At 40.4% G+C, this 17,430-nt stretch overlaps 3 protein-coding genes across 7 annotated transcripts in view; 2 read left to right on the top strand and 1 right to left on the bottom strand.

The window, feature by feature from the left end:
* kcnk10b (potassium channel, subfamily K, member 10b) overlaps positions 1-17,430 on the bottom strand; it is a 51,413-nt gene that overhangs the window by 15,035 nt on the left and 18,948 nt on the right. The window contains exons 1-2 of one of the 3 annotated variants that reach the window (XM_089003941.1): positions 6,097-6,295; positions 1,829-2,244 (exon numbers count right to left, since the gene is read on the bottom strand). In XM_089003941.1, the coding sequence (XP_088860067.1) occupies positions 1,829-2,244; positions 6,097-6,244 (564 nt within the window). In that variant the 5' untranslated portion in view covers positions 6,245-6,295. Of the gene's footprint in view, positions 1-1,828; positions 2,245-5,558; positions 5,626-6,096; positions 6,296-17,430 lie in introns of those variants that run through there. The other 2 variants (XM_089003942.1, XM_089003943.1) reach the window with 2 other exon arrangements.
* Positions 7,626-14,900, top strand: spata7 (spermatogenesis associated 7). Of its 2 annotated transcripts, XM_089003944.1 has the most exons (12): positions 7,626-7,843; positions 8,099-8,167; positions 8,246-8,335; positions 8,426-8,473; positions 8,571-8,674; positions 9,543-10,000; positions 10,070-10,115; positions 11,566-11,681; positions 11,742-11,780; positions 11,860-11,937; positions 13,132-13,189; positions 13,286-14,900. In XM_089003944.1, exons 1-12 carry the CDS (start codon positions 7,801-7,803, stop codon positions 13,847-13,849), a joined length of 1,713 nt encoding a protein of 570 aa, XP_088860070.1. In that variant the 5' UTR covers positions 7,626-7,800; the 3' UTR covers positions 13,850-14,900. The 2 variants fall into 2 exon arrangements, with proteins under 2 accessions (XP_088860070.1, XP_088860071.1); XM_089003945.1 differs by lacking the exons at positions 7,626-7,843; positions 8,099-8,167 and having other exon boundaries at positions 8,248-8,335; positions 8,575-8,674.
* ptpn21 (protein tyrosine phosphatase non-receptor type 21) overlaps positions 15,401-17,430 on the top strand; it is a 23,091-nt gene continuing 21,061 nt past the window's right edge. For both annotated transcript variants that reach the window (XM_089003940.1, XM_089003939.1), the window contains exons 1-2: positions 15,401-15,557; positions 16,357-16,652. In XM_089003940.1, the coding sequence (XP_088860066.1) occupies positions 16,473-16,652 (180 nt within the window). In that variant the 5' untranslated portion in view covers positions 15,401-15,557; positions 16,357-16,472. The remainder of the gene's footprint in view (positions 15,558-16,356; positions 16,653-17,430) is intronic.

Raw genomic sequence — 17,430 nt, 5'->3', positions numbered from 1 at the left:
CTATTATGGGACCGACCTCACCACAGGCTAGTGTTCAAAAAACACGAACTAGGTGTGTGTTTGTGTGACTTAGCGTCCCACTACCAGTACGCTAAGTCGACCATTGCTACGTGTGGCTAAGGGTGTTTCTGTGTTATCTAAGCAACGGTCTCAAGCAATAGAAGAGGTTGAAAAACTTCTGTTGATTTGGATAAATGAAAAGCAGTTAGTATGGGACAGTGTGAGTGAGGGTATTATCGCAGAGAAAGCACAGCAACTTCACTCGGAAGAGAAGAAATGGATTCGGTTGCAGATTTACTGTTAAAGCCATTTTCAAGACAAATATTGGACTTGTAGTAAATCACACACACCGCACTAGCACTACTGAAGGCCTAGCGATGAAAACCACGGCCCGCCACTGCGTCCTTTTATATATGGATGTGTGCATTTCTCAAAGAACTAAAAAAATGATGTATTGGGGCTAAAAAAATGTCCCACACACACACACACACAGAAGAAATTGTTGTTTGGTTCATTGCACAAAAGTTAGCAAGCTTTTTTTATTGTATTTAAAGTGCAACGAAGTGAGCGGAGAACTTTAAATGCCAGTTGCTCACATCACGCGATACTTCATTAAGGATGGACAGTTATCTAACAGAGTCTCCCCACAGACAACTTTTATGTTGGATTATGTAACTATGTTTACCATTAATTGTCAGCACGTGAAGTGTCACTGAGCATTCACGGAATGTGTCGCGTTGCCAAAAGGTTGGAAGTGAGGCCCCTGCTGGAGGACCGCATTGCTTGTTACGTTTACCCGTTGAGCAGCACGTGATGCTGTATTTCTGTCAGGTGGCTTGGGGATGGAGGAGGGAAGGGGGGGGGGGGGGGTCGCATTACAAAATGGCTTCATGAAAAGTCAATGATGGGGTTATTGTTTTGTTTTTTTGTGCTGCAGAAATCCAAGGTACAGTGATACCTTGGCTTACGAACTTAATTGGTTCCCAGACAGAGGGTGTAAGGTGAAAAGTGTGTATCCCAAAAAATTATTTCCCATAGGAAATCATTAAAATGAGAATAATCCATTCCCAGGTCCTCATAAAACAATTTTCTACTTTCTAATTTTCTAAGCCTTAAAACTACACGAAATGTACCTTAATTAATAAAGTTGTTTTATTTACCTTTGTGATTGTCGTTGATGGCTTGATGGAATGGAGTGGAGAGGAGTGTAACAAAGTGCTAACATGGACAAAAGGCAGATGCTGCCCTCCTCGTAGAAGGGAAAAACATTGCCAGAGGTCTGACCAGTGCTTTATCGGTACCCCGGCAAGAAAAAACAAAACCCGAGCAAATTCGGGAATGGCGCTCTATGTCATGTTTTTCAATTCCCTAATAAATTCAGGAATAGCAACGAATTGGTTAAGAGTGATCAGTTGCCTCAGACATTTTGTATTGAATCAATGACTCTTTAGCTCCGCCCCCTGAGAATCAACAAGGTTTCTGACAATGCGTTTGGCTCACATCTATTACGTTAAATGTAGTTGTTGGAATTTGTGTCAATTGAGTCGAGCCACCCGGCGCAATGGTGGTCCGACAACCTTCAAAGTAAAAGTGTAAAATGGAACGATATGTGGCCCTCACATCGCTTTTATTTTGAAGTCGGCTCTCAAAAATCACTGTGATGCTTTTCCAATTCCTGAATAAATTCAGAAATGGCAGTGAATTATTTAACATTAATGATTCAGCTGTTCCAAGTCACCTGGGGATGCAACCATCCAATGAAACCAGAACTAATTGCCAATTACCCTGACAATGGCAGTGTGTAAAAAAATCGCTGTCACCAACTCACCTTAATGAGAGCCTCCAGTTCATCGGGTGTGACACATGAGTGTCTTGCCAGGAAGGAAGCTTTCTCCAGAGTGATGCTGGTCTTCTGGTCACTCTCAAACGGCTGCTCCAGCGCCCTAAATGCCAGACCACCGCACACCAGGTACAGGACCACCACGATGAACACGGCCAATACGGTCTTCCACTTCATGACCGACTGCAGAGCTGCCAGCGAGCCGTCGCAGCTGGTGTCCAAGCTGGCCACGACACTGGCCGAGCGCGACGAGATGGACAGGCGAGGCAGGGTGCAGTGGCCGTTGGCTTTGGGCTCATAGCCCGTTGGGTTCTGCATGGTGGCCACGCTAGCCTGAACCAGGCTGGACTTTACCATGCCTGGCTGGGCCTTCTTGGGAGGGACCAAGTTGGTCTGGACCGCCACTGCAAAACAATGTAGGAAGAGATTAAGTTGGGTCGTGATTCAGCTTGTGAATGTTTTGTACCGAACAACTGGACTGAGACCCATTCGGTGTTCCAGTGTGAACGCTCGACCAAAACCATGGACTAGAACTAATTATCCCAAAACCATTGGAAACTCACAATTACATAATCACAGTGTGGTTTGGTTACAATGAAGTCCTCAAGTGAATTAAATTGTGGTTAGGTTCACTTCTGCTCAATTTTGAACAGAGTGTTAAACCAGCAATCGCGACGGAGATTCCGTCAGTACTGACGGAAAGTCTGGAACAGTCCGTCACTGCCCGTTTTGCTAACATGTCTATGTAAGCTCTCAGTCATGGTCCTTCATCCTCGGATCCCATCCTCAGATGAGGAGCGAAACGTCTTGACACCTTCAAAGTACAGATGACGGCTGAAGAAACATTTTCATCGTTTTGCTAAAAGTTGACGACTGACTTTAAAAAATATAAATATATAAAAAGAGGACACCTGTTTTGCTATTGACTGACAGAAACCGCATGCGTTTGTTCGCAGGCCATTGGCCACATACTGAAACGCTCTATGCGATAGGTGGCAGTAAACACCAAAGAGCTATAATATATCAATGAAACAAGAAGAAGAAGAACAAGCAGAAGAAGAAGAAAAGAGGAGCGTTTACAGAGATGAGTAGAAATTTGAGGGACTAAGATTTAATTGTACCCATGAACACAGTGCGGTGCTGGATTCAGGTGAATGTAAGCCATTTCAAACGTGTTTAGATGACACAGATTTCTCATTTGTAATCTGACCTGGAACCATTGATACCGAAGGCAACCTTTAAATTGTCTTGCCATCTGAGGAATGAGTTTTAGACGGTGCACATTAAAGCCATTAGTCACGCGGAAGGCAGCCTAGCCTCGGAAGCCCGCCGGACGTTGCCTTAAATCGCTAATGTAGAGGAAAACCGTGTCACCATTTATGGGATTCCAATAGATGAAGAAAACCTCCTGATTTTGAACATGTTATATGAAGAATTATGCACATGAATATTACATCAATCTATATGTATATGGCATAACTAGAAAGGGTTTGAGCATTGGCGGGCCATCAGGACCTGCAAGGCCTTCTCTGCTAGCCTAAAAATATCTGAATCACGGACTAATGTAAATTATAATTTGTCCATGAAATCTTATCAAATAATTCCAATTAAATCATTCCAGGGTCAGAAATCTACCCACATGCCTTCAGAATCAGTTCTGGAGGCCCTGGAGCATAAAAATCAATGTGGATGAAGCAGTTGCTTTAATAATAATAATAATAAATAATAATAAATAATATTAATAACAATAGTAATAATAATAATCTTCATAATAATAATAATAATACATTCCATTTATAAGCGCATTTCAAAACTCTCAAGTACACTTTACAGTCACAGGATATTTTTTCTGCGAGTGAGCAGCGGCAGCCACACGCGCCAGCGTTCATCAGAGTTCCAGTTGGCAACCCAAGGCCTGCTAGAAGGCGCTGCAAACGTCTGAGTTTTCGCAAACTATGATTTGCTAGTCACATGATTGGCTAGTCAGTAGCCAATCATAGTATCACTAGCCGCTGAGAAGAGCATACTGTTCAGAGCAGTGGACAGAACCAGGCATCCACAATAATGCACGGATGAGTCAAGGACATCCAGGAAGCATCCCGTCCACTCCCACAGCACTTATGAATCTTGTTCGGTCTCCCTTGTTGGATGAGTGAATCAATTACGACGATGTGTTGTTTTTTTTCTGTTCTCTATTATAACTCTCCGTAATGATTGCAGCAGGCTATTTTTGGAATACCAAATAAATGACGACTTTCAGGATCTAACACTATAAAGACATCAAGTCTGAATTAGTATTCAGGGATGCACGCAATGATGTCATAATGACAGAAACTAATCTTACCGACATACATTGTATTCTATTTTTTAAATTAACAGTGAGTTTGCGGTCTAAATGAATGTCAATGATCTTAAATATCTATTGATGAAAAACAATACAATTGAAATGCATGTTTGAGTCATAATAATAAGTCAAGTAAAAATATAAAAAATACTTTGAGTTTTGGGGAGTGTTTTGGTGCAATATCAGCAAGAGAAAAATCTGCTGAGTAACAGCCACAAATTATTGTAAAACATTTTTCAATTTGTCCCCAGTTTTTTTGGCAGTGACTCAGGGGAAAACCTTCTTCAATTGTGACAAGTTTCAGTCTCGCATACATCAGTAACTTCAAATGCATTGAAATTTACATCCATAATAGTGCTTGTACTATTTACAAAGATGCTAAGGTTGGATTGGATATGCCTTTATTAGTCTCACAGTGGAGAAATTTACATTTCACAGCAGCAAAGTGATGAAAGGTTAACTCAAGAGCAAACCAAACAGAATTTTCATATTTCCATTTGGGGAAAATTTGGTTTAAAAGTCGCTCCACATTCTACAATGGATTGAGTTCGCCCTTCGAGCTACTACTATAGTGTTTTATAATCTAAATTGCATTACAGTTGCTTGTGACGTCCACACCCATTTAAAATCCGAGGCACTAACTCAGCTTCCTATTGATTGTGACTAATTGAATAAGGCTCGAATGGAAAGCCATATTTTCCATCTGATACCTGCTGTGCATGGGAAGCAAGCGAAGTTCCAAACTGCTGTGACTGAGTGAATTGACGTTTGAGGTGAAATGTAAATGTGTCACATTTCTTCTACTTACATTTGAATGAATTCTCAACATTAGCAGTGATTCGACAGCTTTGTGACTAGTCAAAACAAAACGGCCCATTTTTATTCTGCTAGTTTTTTTCACGTAATTCCCGGAGAAGGGGACAACATCTCAGCCTCGTGTACGGAGGTCGTCAAACTCCGACAATTATAGCTTAAACTTCCGGTAACAAAATACAGACAATATTGCATTTAATCGATATTACGTCACGTGGACGTGAACACAAGAATTAACATTTAAAAATGATGCAGTTTCATGTACAAAAGAGTATTTTACATGTCAATTGAATGCAAGTTTACCCCTTTTGCTCTCTTTGATCGGACATTACTTTTTGTTTGTGCGAACTTGCTTTGTCACGAGCCTCCAGTAGTTTGTTTTTAAATGCAAAATTTGAAAAAAAGTATATACAAAGTCTACAGGACTATACATATTAGTAATAATTACGTGTCTTTAAGAACATGTATTCGTAAAATAAATGACAAAACAAAAAATACGAAGCACATTACAAATATCGCCTCATGTCTATTATTTTAACATCATTTTTGAAAAGTACTAACCTTCGGGCTCCCAGTTAACTTGTTTCCTCGGGTTTTCGATGGGGAATTTCATCTTTTACAAAATACTTCTAATGAATAAATAAATGAAAACCGTGGGTAGAAAACAAAGTAACCATTTCAGAAAATCAAAATAAACGGATTTAAGTAATATTTCCCCTCATCTTCAGACATGTCTTCTTTTCAGGTCGTGTCTGCTAAGGACAAGGCGAGCAAATAACCGCATTGTCTCCTGATCGAGAGTCCCCTCCTTTTTTTCCTGAATCTCGTCTGGACCAAGTGAGATACATCTGTTTTCGAGCGAGGGGCAAACCATAAACCCCCCCATACAAACATCAATATACGCACACTAGCGACTGGCAATCCCTGCGGGTGCCCACCCAACTTTACGCACTCGCCTCTCGTAGAACAACGAGGGCGTAAAATAACGAATGCTGTTTCCTTTCGCTTGCTCTCAATTGTCTTTTAGTGTCGACTCAAGCACACAAAAATATCCTCCTGAAATCTATTCCAACGTCAAATACACATTTCCGATACTCACTCTTGATGTTTTCCCCGGAAGGCAAAATGTAGATTTTTATTATGATTCCATCATCGTTGCAGGTACCCCGTGAGTGTGTGTGAGCACATGGTGCAAAGCGGTGGGTCACGCCCAACCATTGGTGGACCTCCACTGTGACATCATTCATATGTATGAGCAGGACATGAATTATTGATGAGCATCAGACATTGGGTTGGGGGATCTCTAAGAAAAAAAAAAAAAATCTGACGTAATGGTGTATATGGTGCACTGGAATATAAAGTGCACACCGAAGGAATGAAAAGAAGTTTTCCAAATACAATATATAACTACATAAAAGATTCTCAAATATAATATGTAAATATAGAAAAGTTTCCCAAATATAATAATAATAATAATAAAATAATAATATAATAAATATAGAAATGCTTTTCAAATATAAGGCTAACCGCATTAAAAGGCACTACAGTGGAGGCTGGGGAAGGTTGTGCACTACTTCTATGGCAGGGGGGGTGGAGTCGGTGGCTGCTAACAGTCGTTGCGAGACCTGTTGTGGATCAATATTACTTCATATATAAGGCGCACCAGCGTATAAGGCTCGGGGTCATCTTTTGAGAAAAACAAAGCATTTTGGATGTGCCTTATACACCGGAAAATATGGTAATTATTAGGGTAATTTGGGGATTTTATTTGATTATGGGCACAGGGGACAGACCACTATGCAATATCCAGATGAGGTTACAATTATATTGCCGCAGTGTGTGAGTATTTGATTATTAATTATTTTGAATGAAAGATGCACCTGGGAGGCATTTAGATTTCATGTTTGTTGTAGGGCAACATGGCAAATTAGGCTTTTTTTTGAAACTATACTCTGTGCTGTAACCTGAATTTATTCGCAATGAGACACACGTGGGAAAAAAAACTGGACTTATACATTGTAAATAGCACAGCCCTCTTATGTAGAGTAAATACAGTTACATATATCATATATGATTTATACTGTATTTTTGTACTTTGCACTATGTAGTTCTTTTTACATTTTATTTTAACATTTTGTGCAGTTATGCAGTTCATTTCATTTTTTTACATGAATTTTTTTCTTTTTTCACCTTATAAAAAGGTAAAATCTGCTGATATTATAATTCCAATGTTATTTTTTAGGCCTTAAAAGTCAAGGAATGTTCTGTTTTTGTTTACCGATATTTGAATGAGTTATATTTGATCGGGAGTTTAAAGTAAAAAGACAGTTTTGCAATATTATAGCTGAGTAATTTGCAATATTAATAGCTTTTTTTTCTAGCTTTCTCATTTGGCTGGGAGGCTCTAGGGATGTAGGGGCTGGTACAGTGTGTCCCATTTAAAGTTTGTATTATTTATAAATGTAAATATTAACCTCACTATCTCGATTCTACGTCTGATGTCGACGTTATTCCAACCTCGCTTTAAAACAAACGAGTTTCAAACCATCATCGTTGTTAAACTTCCGGTTTCTCTGTTTGACATATGCGCATGCGCCAGTTGTGTGAAGTGACGTCGTCATTCTTAGCAACCGACATGGCGACGGTGAAGCTTTGCAATCCTCCGCTAACTACCTTAAGAAGCTAGCTTTACTTTCTCATTAATCATTGTCTCGCGTCGATAAAATGTCAACAATCAACGGCGTTGTGCTTTCTGGGTGTATTGAGGCTTGGCCGTGGCGGTTTGGGAATAGTTCTGGCGAAAATGGGATACGCTGAGTTTAGAGTCGATATGGAGTCGAGAAGAAGTACGTAACGTTGCTAAACGTTAGCATTCGATGTGTTTGTGTGTGACGAATGTTGTTTTGGGATAATATAGCATTTATTTAAGATCATGTTTAAAATATAGATATGTAAAACTAACCAAATACCCGAAATGATAATTAATGCAAAATATGCGTTAGTTGGTTATCAATAAGACAAATAAGGACGGGTGTTTTAGAAAACAGTACTGTTAATATTGATCTGGATCAGGATTCAAATTATTTATTTTCCTATTTTAGGGAGGGTATTATCTGCTACCGGATCCAGCCTTAACCTAAACATTAGAAGCCAGGCATTGAAAAGCAGCCGTGAGTATTGCTAATTATTTTTTAAGCTTTCATTTGTTGATTTTGAGAACTGATTCTTATTACCGTATTTTTTTTCAGCATTTACTCCTCACTCCTCTAGCCGGTGGGCCCAAACTCTGATTACAGACCACATGATGTCTCACTACAAAAGGATTTATTCCGCTCAAGGTGGGTGTTTTTTTTTAATAGTCAAAGACCACAATGTGTCACTTTGGCTGTCTGTGAAAAAAATAAATATTTCCTTGCGTTTTCTTGCAGCTGTAATCGACACCTCAGTACCCAAAAGCCTTAAGCAGAGCGTGAAGTGTAAGTCACACTCACAATTTAAAGGAGCCATATTGTATCTTGCTGTGTGCGAGAATGTGCTTGCTTGATGAGCTATTCCGAAATGATTCCGTGACAGACAGCGACCGGATGAAACAAGAGCGTCTGAAGAAAGGAAGTCGTCCCCAGTCAGCACATTCGCTCTCTCACAGGACCAGCAGAGCTTCATGTTACTCGGCCCACGTAAGCCCACTTGAACCTTTTCAGGAACGGTATTTACAATTACAGTGAAACCTCGGCTTAAGAACTTAATTGGTTCCCAGAAAGTGTGCGTAAGGCGAAGAGTTCGTCTGCCAAACATTTATGTCCCATAAGAAACCATTAAAAATGAGAATAATCTGTTCCCAGGTGCCCATAAAACGTAATTTTCGAGTACATTAGCCTTAAAACTACACAAAATATACCTTATTTTATGTATAATAAATGTGCTATTGTATTGTGATTCAAGAAATAAACCATACTATATAATAAAGTCATTTTATTTCCCTTTGTGATGGTCGTTGATGTAGTTGCCTCTTCATGATATCTGAGTGAAATTGCTGTGCTTTCTCGGCGCTAATACCCTCACTCACTGTCCCCTGCTAGCTACTTTTCATTAATCCAAATCAACAGAAGTTCTTCAACCTCTTCTATTGCCCGAGACCGTTGCTTAGACAACACAGAAACACCCTTAGCCACACGTAGCTATGGGCATCATTTTAACCATGTTACAAAAACACTTGGGTGTTTAATACCGAACTGGAGCAGGGCTAATAATAATAATAATATCAGAATACATTTCATTTATAAGCGCCTTTCAAAACTCTCAAGGTCACTTTACAGTCACAGGATAAGTTTTGCAATGGGTGAGCAGCGGCAGCCACATGCGCCAGCGTTCACTCAACCCGGAGAAACTAATAGATAGCTAGCAAGGTAGCCAGCCAGATAGCTAGTTAGCAAATAGATAGCTAGCAAAGTATCCAACTAGATAGCTAGCTATATAGCCAGCTAGATTATTAGCATGCAATTATCCATATTAGCCCAATTACTATTTTTGGGGGGTCTTTTTCAGAGTCGATGTTCCATGCAATCTGAATACAGGCCCTTCCTCTGCTCAAGAAACTCCATGCACTCAACCCCTGGATTTAGCAGCTCCTTTCATGCAAAGGAAGTCCCTTCTGCAACTAAAGTCACCCCAAAAAATCATCATCATCATCATCGCCCTCATTCTGCCGCGGAACTCAAGTTCCGAAGTCAGGATCCGACATCCCACAGGCGGCCGTCGGCGAGTTATTTGTGCACCTCCAGTGAACCGAACTTCCTCAAGGCGTTTCGTGATCCCGCGCAGAAAACGTACAGCGGAGATTTACTTGAGAAACATTCGCAGCATTTCACCCAAGATAAACCTTTCACGCCCAAGATGCTCAAGTCGGAAAAGAGCTCATACCTGTCGAGTTATCGCTACTATCAAGCACCGCGGAGCGTCCATCTCGCCGTTCAGGATTGCGATGACTCAAAATCGGAGAAAAGGTACACACTGCAATGTCCCCTATTATGTTTTTAGGATTGATTCATATTGTTTTTACCTCCTTTGTGTAGGGCCAAAGCTGGACAGCAAACATTGGAGTTAGATGAGCCACCTCAGGTAAATTTGCCATTGAAACGTTTGGCCATTAACTCATTCACTGCCAGACGTGCAAAAAAAAAATGTCCACTCCAGTGCCAGGGTTTTTGTCATTTTCACTCAAATTCCAGGACCCACTTAGTATTGAGTTTTAGGACTACATAAACATTCAATACAGCGTAAGAAACCTTTGAGTCTCTTCTTTCATCAGAAAAACAAGTTAATTACAGTGATACCTTGGCTTCCGAACTTAATTGGTTCCCAGAAAGTGTGTCTTCCAAACATTAACTTCCCATAGGAAACCATTAACAATGAATAATCCGTTCCCAGGTCCCCATAAAACATAATTTTCTACTAAATAAGCCTTACAACTACATCAAATATACCTTATTTTACATATAATAAATGTGCTATTGTATTGTCATTAAAGAAATAAACCGTACTATATAATAAAGTCGTTTTATTTCCCTTTGTGATGGTCGTTGATGTAGTTGCCTCTTGATGATATCCGAGTGAAGTTGCTGTGCTTTCTCTGCGATAATACCCTCACTCACTGTCCTCTGCTAGCTGCCTTTCGTTAATCCAAATCAACAAATTAGCGTTCATAAGGCGAAAAGTTTGTTAGCTAAAGGGTTTGTAAGACGAGGTATCACTATAGTAAATTATATGGGTCTGGAGTTATATGAGCTTGAAGTGAGGGTGGCTGTACCATGCAATACATACATATTGGTTTATTTAGCGCTTTAACAGCTTAAATTGGAACAAAGCGCTTACATGGGAAAAAGGGAAATGCTGCCCCCTCGTGGAAGGTAAGAAACATTGCCAGGGGTCTGAGCAGCGCTTTATCGACACCCCCTGCAAGAGAAACCAAAACCCGAACAAATTCGGGAATAGCGCTCTATACTCAATTCCTGAATAAATTTAAAATTGTCCATGTTAGTGCTTTCTTACAGCTTCAGCTGTTGTTAAAGCGCGATATAAATCAATATGTATGTATTGTATTTTGTACACCCGTCCCCATTTCAAGCTCATATAACTCCAGACCCATATAACTTAGGAATTAACTTTTTTCACCATGTTTTTTTCTAAAGTCAGCCTAGGTTTCTAATGCTGAATTGAATGTTTATGTAATCCTAAAAGTCAATATTCTGTGTGTCCTGCAATTTGAGTGAAAATGACAAAAACCCTGGCACTGGGTGAACATATTTTTTTGCACATCATCTGGCAGTAAATGAGTTAATGTGTCACATACTTATTTGGAAAATTATTTACTTTTGTGACAGTAGAAGTAAAAAATAAAGGATGTAATGTTGTTGCAAAAGTTTGCACACCCTCATTACCGGGAAAAATGGGGAAAAAAATGTCAATTTATAGAAGTGTAATTTTTAAATATCACACACACACACAAACTGGCATTTACAGAGTTGTGCTGCGATTTCATTGTTACTGTCAATATGAATTTTTGTCCCAGGAACTCAATAAAGAGCAACAGTTGGCAGAGGACGACCACGTCGGCACATATTTAATAACGCCAAAACAACAAATAAACACAAACCAATACAATGATCCCGTCGACTATTCCACCAGGTAAAATCATACGAAATTCCATGACTCCGTATGCTTTATTAAAGCAATACTTTCTATTAGGTTCTCCTTCGAGGGCAGAAATATGTCTCCAACTGCAGAGTAAGTTTATTTCCATCACCCTTTAATGCATAAATATCAATCATGTATTTTGAAAGGGCAATAATCTGTTCTTTGACAGGGATGAAGAATTAATGTACCTCGAATTTATTAACGATGTAACGGAAGACATCTTGTCCAGAGGATCGGTCTCTGACAGGTGAGAGGTGTCATTTCCTGTTCTACGATTGCTATGATCATTTTAATGTTTCGGTATCGATCTGAGAGAAGGCTCAAAGGGCAAAAATATATATAGTGATACCTCAGTTTACGAACGCTTTAGCTCACGAACTTTTCGCTTTACGAACATTAAATTCGCGAGAATATAATCTTGGCATACGAACTAGTTTTCGGCGGGCGAACCAAACCACAAGGCGCCACGGTGGCTGGCGGACTAGTTTTCGTCACCGCCTTTCTTTGAGTGCAGACGTGGTTTGTTACCGAGTCGAGTACCTTTGCTATTATGGGACCGAAAAAGGCTAGTGTTAAACCGAAGAAGACACAAAAGAAAATTACGGTCGAGCAGAAGAAGGAGATCATCCAAAAACACGAACGAGGTGTGCGTTTGTGTAACTTAGCGTCCCAGTACCAGTATGCTAAGTTGACCACGTGTGGCTAAGGGTATTTCTGTGCTGTCTCAGCAATGGTCTTAGGCAATAATAATAATAAGAAGAATACATTACATTTTAGGTGCCTTTCAAAGCTCTCAAGGCCACTTTACAATCAATAGAAGAGGTTGAACAACTTCTGATAATTTGGATGAATGAAAAGCAGCTAGCTGGGGACAGTGTGAGTGAGGGTGTTATGGCCGAGAAAGCACGGCAACTTCACTCGGATATCATCAAGAGGCAACTACATCAACGACCATCACAAAGGTAAATAAAACGACTTTATTATACTTATTTATTTACAATACAATAGCATGTTTATTATACATAAAATAAGGTATATTTTGTGTAGTTTTAAGGCTTATTTAGTTGAAAATTATGTTTTATGGGGACCTGGGAATGGATTATTCTCATTGTTAATGGTTTCCTATGGGATATTAATGTTTGGAAGACACACTTTTCACCTTACACACACTTTCTGGGAACCAATTAAGTTTGTAAGCTGAGGCATCAGTATAAAAAAAACAAGCTTTGCTTGAAGGTCCCAAGATGGAGAGATCCCTTAAAAAAGTGACATGGACAGAGTGAGAGGTCGGCGTGACGGAAGAACCTAGCGCTTTGATGTCATCTTTTTCAGCCTGAGGGCTCTTTTTTTTGTGAAATTGGGTTAAAAACCACTTTAGATTGGCTGGCGTACGTGACGCTAACAGGGTGCGGGGGTATTATATGTCCATGTCTCCTTCAAGGGTCCTCAACCGGGTGATACAGCGACATATTGATATGAATCTGCAACGTCTGGATGAAGTGAGTATTCTTGGGGTGCAGAACAGGCGGCCTGGTTCTGATATTTAGTCATAAATATTGAGGCTAGTGAAGGATTCATGGTCTTTGTTCTTTTAGGCTAAAATGCGCCACCTTCTGGACATCCTGCGCAATAACCTGGACGAGCCTTCCGCTCCGTCCTCTAACGAGGAGCTTGGAAAAAAAGACCTGCTGGAGTCCATTCTTGTCATGCCCGAATCGCCTCCAGAGGAGGTGAAAAGCAAAGTGGACAACAATTTCTCTGATCACGTGAGGAATAGCAACAATTCTCCTGAGCGTTCTCCTGAGCACATGTTGAGTTCCGCGACGCTTTGGTCTCCTGAATTAAGTTCTCTTCCGACACCGAATGAAAAAACAGAAGAGGGCACAAGCGAGTATGTGAGTAGTTTCGAAGAGAAGGATGAAGACTCCCAAGCGGTCGCGACGGAGCCGGAAGAGGTTGACGATTATGACAAACAGGAGGACCATCTTCAGGTTCAAGCAGAGTCATCGGTACAAGAAAAATCCGAAGAGCTTGAAGACTTGGAAAGAAGATTTTCAGAGTCGTTGCGTGTCGATAAACACCCACAAGGTGACAACTTGGACTCTTCCAGTGAGCACCAAATCAATACACTGGCTTCAGTCAGCGACGATGACTTTTGACTATTGCACTTAAAATCTTGCTGCATTATATTTTCTTTTCACACAGAACCCAGACAAGGGCAAGTGTGATCCAACACAACAAACAATATAGATTTCATACAATTCGACGTTTTTGTCTAATGTTTGCAAAGAAATCCACCCAACATTTTCAACAGAACTTATCCCACTCACTGTCACTGTCCATCCCAGCTAACTCTGGACAAACGACAAACTACCCTGCACTGGTCGCCAGTCAGTCACAGGTCACATCCTGACCTAAATGGCCATTTTAGGCCCGAAAGTTGTGTTTTATACATCACATCACATGCTGCTGGTGGTGGTGAATATCAAATAATTGTATCTCACTGCGGAATGCTGTGTCACTGTGAAAATGTACGAATGTCATTTTACCCCCGAAAACACCAAAAAATGAACCAAATACTGAATATGCCTTGTTCATTAATAATTAATATCACTGGCCAACAACGGTTTCCTTTTTTTCTCATCTAAGTAAGATTAAGTAAGATTTATTTACATAGCACTTTTCACAAAGTACTTCACAAAAACAGTCTTATTAAAAATAATACACAAAAAAGCGTGAAAAGTGCTTAAAATAACTCCCAACGATAAAATGTACTTTCAAGGCACACATGAACGAGAATGTACAGGGAATGTCAACTATCACGTTTGTTAGCCTTGAATGCTAAGCTACGACGCTACAGGCCGAGCTCACTGTAAACTAGATTCATCTTGAGCAGGTTTTTATTATCATCATAATATGAAATATAGTGATATGTGTGGTAATATGAATTCAGGGTTATATTCAGAAACAAAAGTTTTTTTTTCTTAAACGTCAGCACAATAAATTACAACACTGCACTGAAACCTCGATAAGTGAACCGCGAAGTAGCGAGAGGTCACTGCAGTTTGGCGTATTTTACACGGGCTGTTTTTTCATGTATTTTATGTTACGTGTGAAATGAGTTGCGTCATTAGAATATGCTGCTGAGTTTCTTTAAAGAGTTAGTCACCGCGGTGTCTTTTTCAATTTGCAATAAATATTACTACAAGACGTAATATTTGCACGCCGTATAATTGGGCACGGGGTGGGGTGGGGGGGTCGTGACTGTGGTGGCTATTTAGCAAACAAAAGCCGGTACCGTTGCACAATGCGATGTTTAGGGTGAAGGATAAGTGCTGTGAGCCGAGGAGGAAGGTAAACATGGAGGTCAGCGGCCAGCCGGTCCAGGCAGCTGCCTCATTCGGACCATTCTCACCATTCGGCATTCCAGCTGTCTGAGGTCACGGCTCCCCCGAAAATATCCGTGTATCCCTCCGCGACGGTCCGACTAATACACGTTTTTCTACATCTCATTGACGAATTTAAGCCAATGTGTCATTTTTTATAACCCAAATCCATTTAAATATACGGAATGTTTTTTTTGTTAGACTTTTAATCGAGTAATAAAACACAAATACAAAAGTTGTAGATCCGCGCATGAAGACACTTGTTGCGCCTCCAATCCCAGGAAGCAAAACACGCTTGGAACTTGAGTGATGCAGGTCGAAGAGGGATATTTTCGCCTTCACACAGGAACGGACACACTCGCCATTTAGTGTAGTTATTTTGAAGGTTTAATAAAAAACAACAAGTTTTTTTTTACGGTGGAGCGATCGCTTGGAGTCAAGCCCTCATCCGACATTTAAATTCTCTCCCGGCGGCTCAACGGTAACGTCAATAGTTTCCAGCCAAAATATTTACCGGCGACGTCAGCTACTCGCGGGTGTCGTCTATTTGCTGGGCGTATGTTAGCAAGCTTAAGCCAACTGTTGTGTTTCTGCGTGTAAAATCATCTGGCTGGCAACTACCGAGACGACATGAAGCACCGGGGCGATCGCTTTGATTTCATGGTCTTATAGTGCGCTTGATGCTAAAGTAGCAGTAGTTGGATTGAAGCAAAGTTTGGCGAAAAGTTCATTCGAACCTTGGCTAAATTGAACCGGGATTTAGTGCTACACAGTATTTGGATCCGACTAATTTATGCAAATTGAAGTCGTATTCTAAATTAAGATATAAATTGTCTAATGGAACCATTTAAAGTTATTTACACTTTTGTATCTAATTATATGATTTGTTAATCAATATATAAAACCTCTGTGATTGGCTGGGTTCTGGGTGTCCCCGCCTACAACGACAATCGGCTCCAGCATGAGGATAAATCAGATCGAAAAATGAGTGAATGGATGTATATCAAACGTTTGGCTAAATGACACAATTTAGCCAAAAAAAAAACCATTGCTTTTAGCAGTTGCGACTTTACAACGTTAAAATACAAAGTCAGACCAAATAATTACATATTGAGGGGTGCTTCTATTAATCTGACCATGTTGTGTACCTAAATAAGTGAGTCATATTATTGTCACTTTAAAATAATGCCAGACGCAATATTTTTGATATGTTTGCCATAAACATCTTCTCATAATTTTGATGTTTCCACGCAAATAATCTATCTTGTCACCTTTTTCAGGTTTGCCTTACAATGAGCCTCGTGACTTTTACCATTCATCAGGTTTTATTAGAACTGACGGCGAGGCAAGTCATTTGTGAGGACTAGTCACGAAGAATCTGCACCAGGCGTGAATTATGCCATTGCCTTTCGGCTTGAAGCTCAAGCGCACCAGACGATACACCGTTTCCAGCAAGAGCTGCCTGGTCACTCGCATCCAGCAGCTCAATGGCGAGTTTTTGGAGTTTACACTGTCAGTGGAGAGCACCGGGCAGGAATGTTTGGAGGCAGTCGCCCAGAGATTGGAGTTAAGAGAGGTATGTCAGAATTTGACGTGGGTTTTGGCTTATTCGTTGCCCATATTAGGTTTGTTTTGTACAGTGATACCTCGGCTTACGAACGCTTTAGCTAACGAACCTTTCGCCTTACGAACATTAAATTTGGGAGAATATAATCTTCGCATACACTAACTAGTTTTCGGGAAACGCGGAGCGCCACAATGGCTGGCGGACTAGTTTTTGGCGGAAGAACACCAAACCACACGGCCGAACAGCGCCACCGTGGCTGCCGGTCTACTTCTCCACACCCCCTTTCTCTGAGTGCAGACGTGGTTTGCTATCGAGTGGATACGTTTGCTTTTTTGGGACTGAAAAAGACCCCACCACATGCTAGTTTTAAGCAGAAGAGGACACAAAAGAAAATTACAGTCGAGCAGAAGAAGGAGATCATGGAAAAACACGAACGAGGTGTGCGTTTGTGTGACTTAGCGTCCTAGTACCAGTACGCTAAGTCGACCATTGCTACATGTGGCTAAGGGTGTTTCTGTGTTGTCTAAGCAACGGTCTCAGGCAATAGAAGAGCTTGAAAAACTTCTGTTGATTTGGATTAACGAAAAGCAGCTAGCATGGGACAGTGTGAGTGAGGGTATTATCGCTGAGAAAGCACGGCAACTTCACTCGGATATCATCAAGAGGCAACTACATCAACAACCATCACAAAGGTAAATAAAATGATTTTATTATACAGTACAGTTTATTTCTTTAATTACAATACAATAGCATATTTATTATGCATATATAAGGTATATTTTCTGTA

Source organism: Hippocampus bargibanti, linkage group LG09 (genome assembly GCF_051943395.1).
Source record: "Hippocampus bargibanti isolate YZ-2025 linkage group LG09, ASM5194339v1, whole genome shotgun sequence".
In the NCBI taxonomy this organism is placed as follows: domain Eukaryota; kingdom Metazoa; phylum Chordata; class Actinopteri; order Syngnathiformes; family Syngnathidae; genus Hippocampus; species Hippocampus bargibanti.
This window is presented reverse-complemented; position numbering and strand designations above follow the sequence as displayed.

What these genes read in the sequence shown, in the direction of transcription:
- spata7 (XM_089003944.1), top strand. Translation starts at nt 7,801, where the DNA reads ATGGGATACGCTGAGTTTAGAGTCGATATGGAGTCGAGAAGAA. An exon ending in CCTTAAGCAGAGCGTGAAGT is followed by an intron (nt 8,474 to 8,570) that starts GTAAGTCACACT and finishes ATTCCGTGACAG; the next exon opens with ACAGCGACCGGATGAAACAA. An exon ending in CTTCATGTTACTCGGCCCAC is followed by an intron (nt 8,675 to 9,542) that starts GTAAGCCCACTT and finishes GGTCTTTTTCAG; the next exon opens with AGTCGATGTTCCATGCAATC.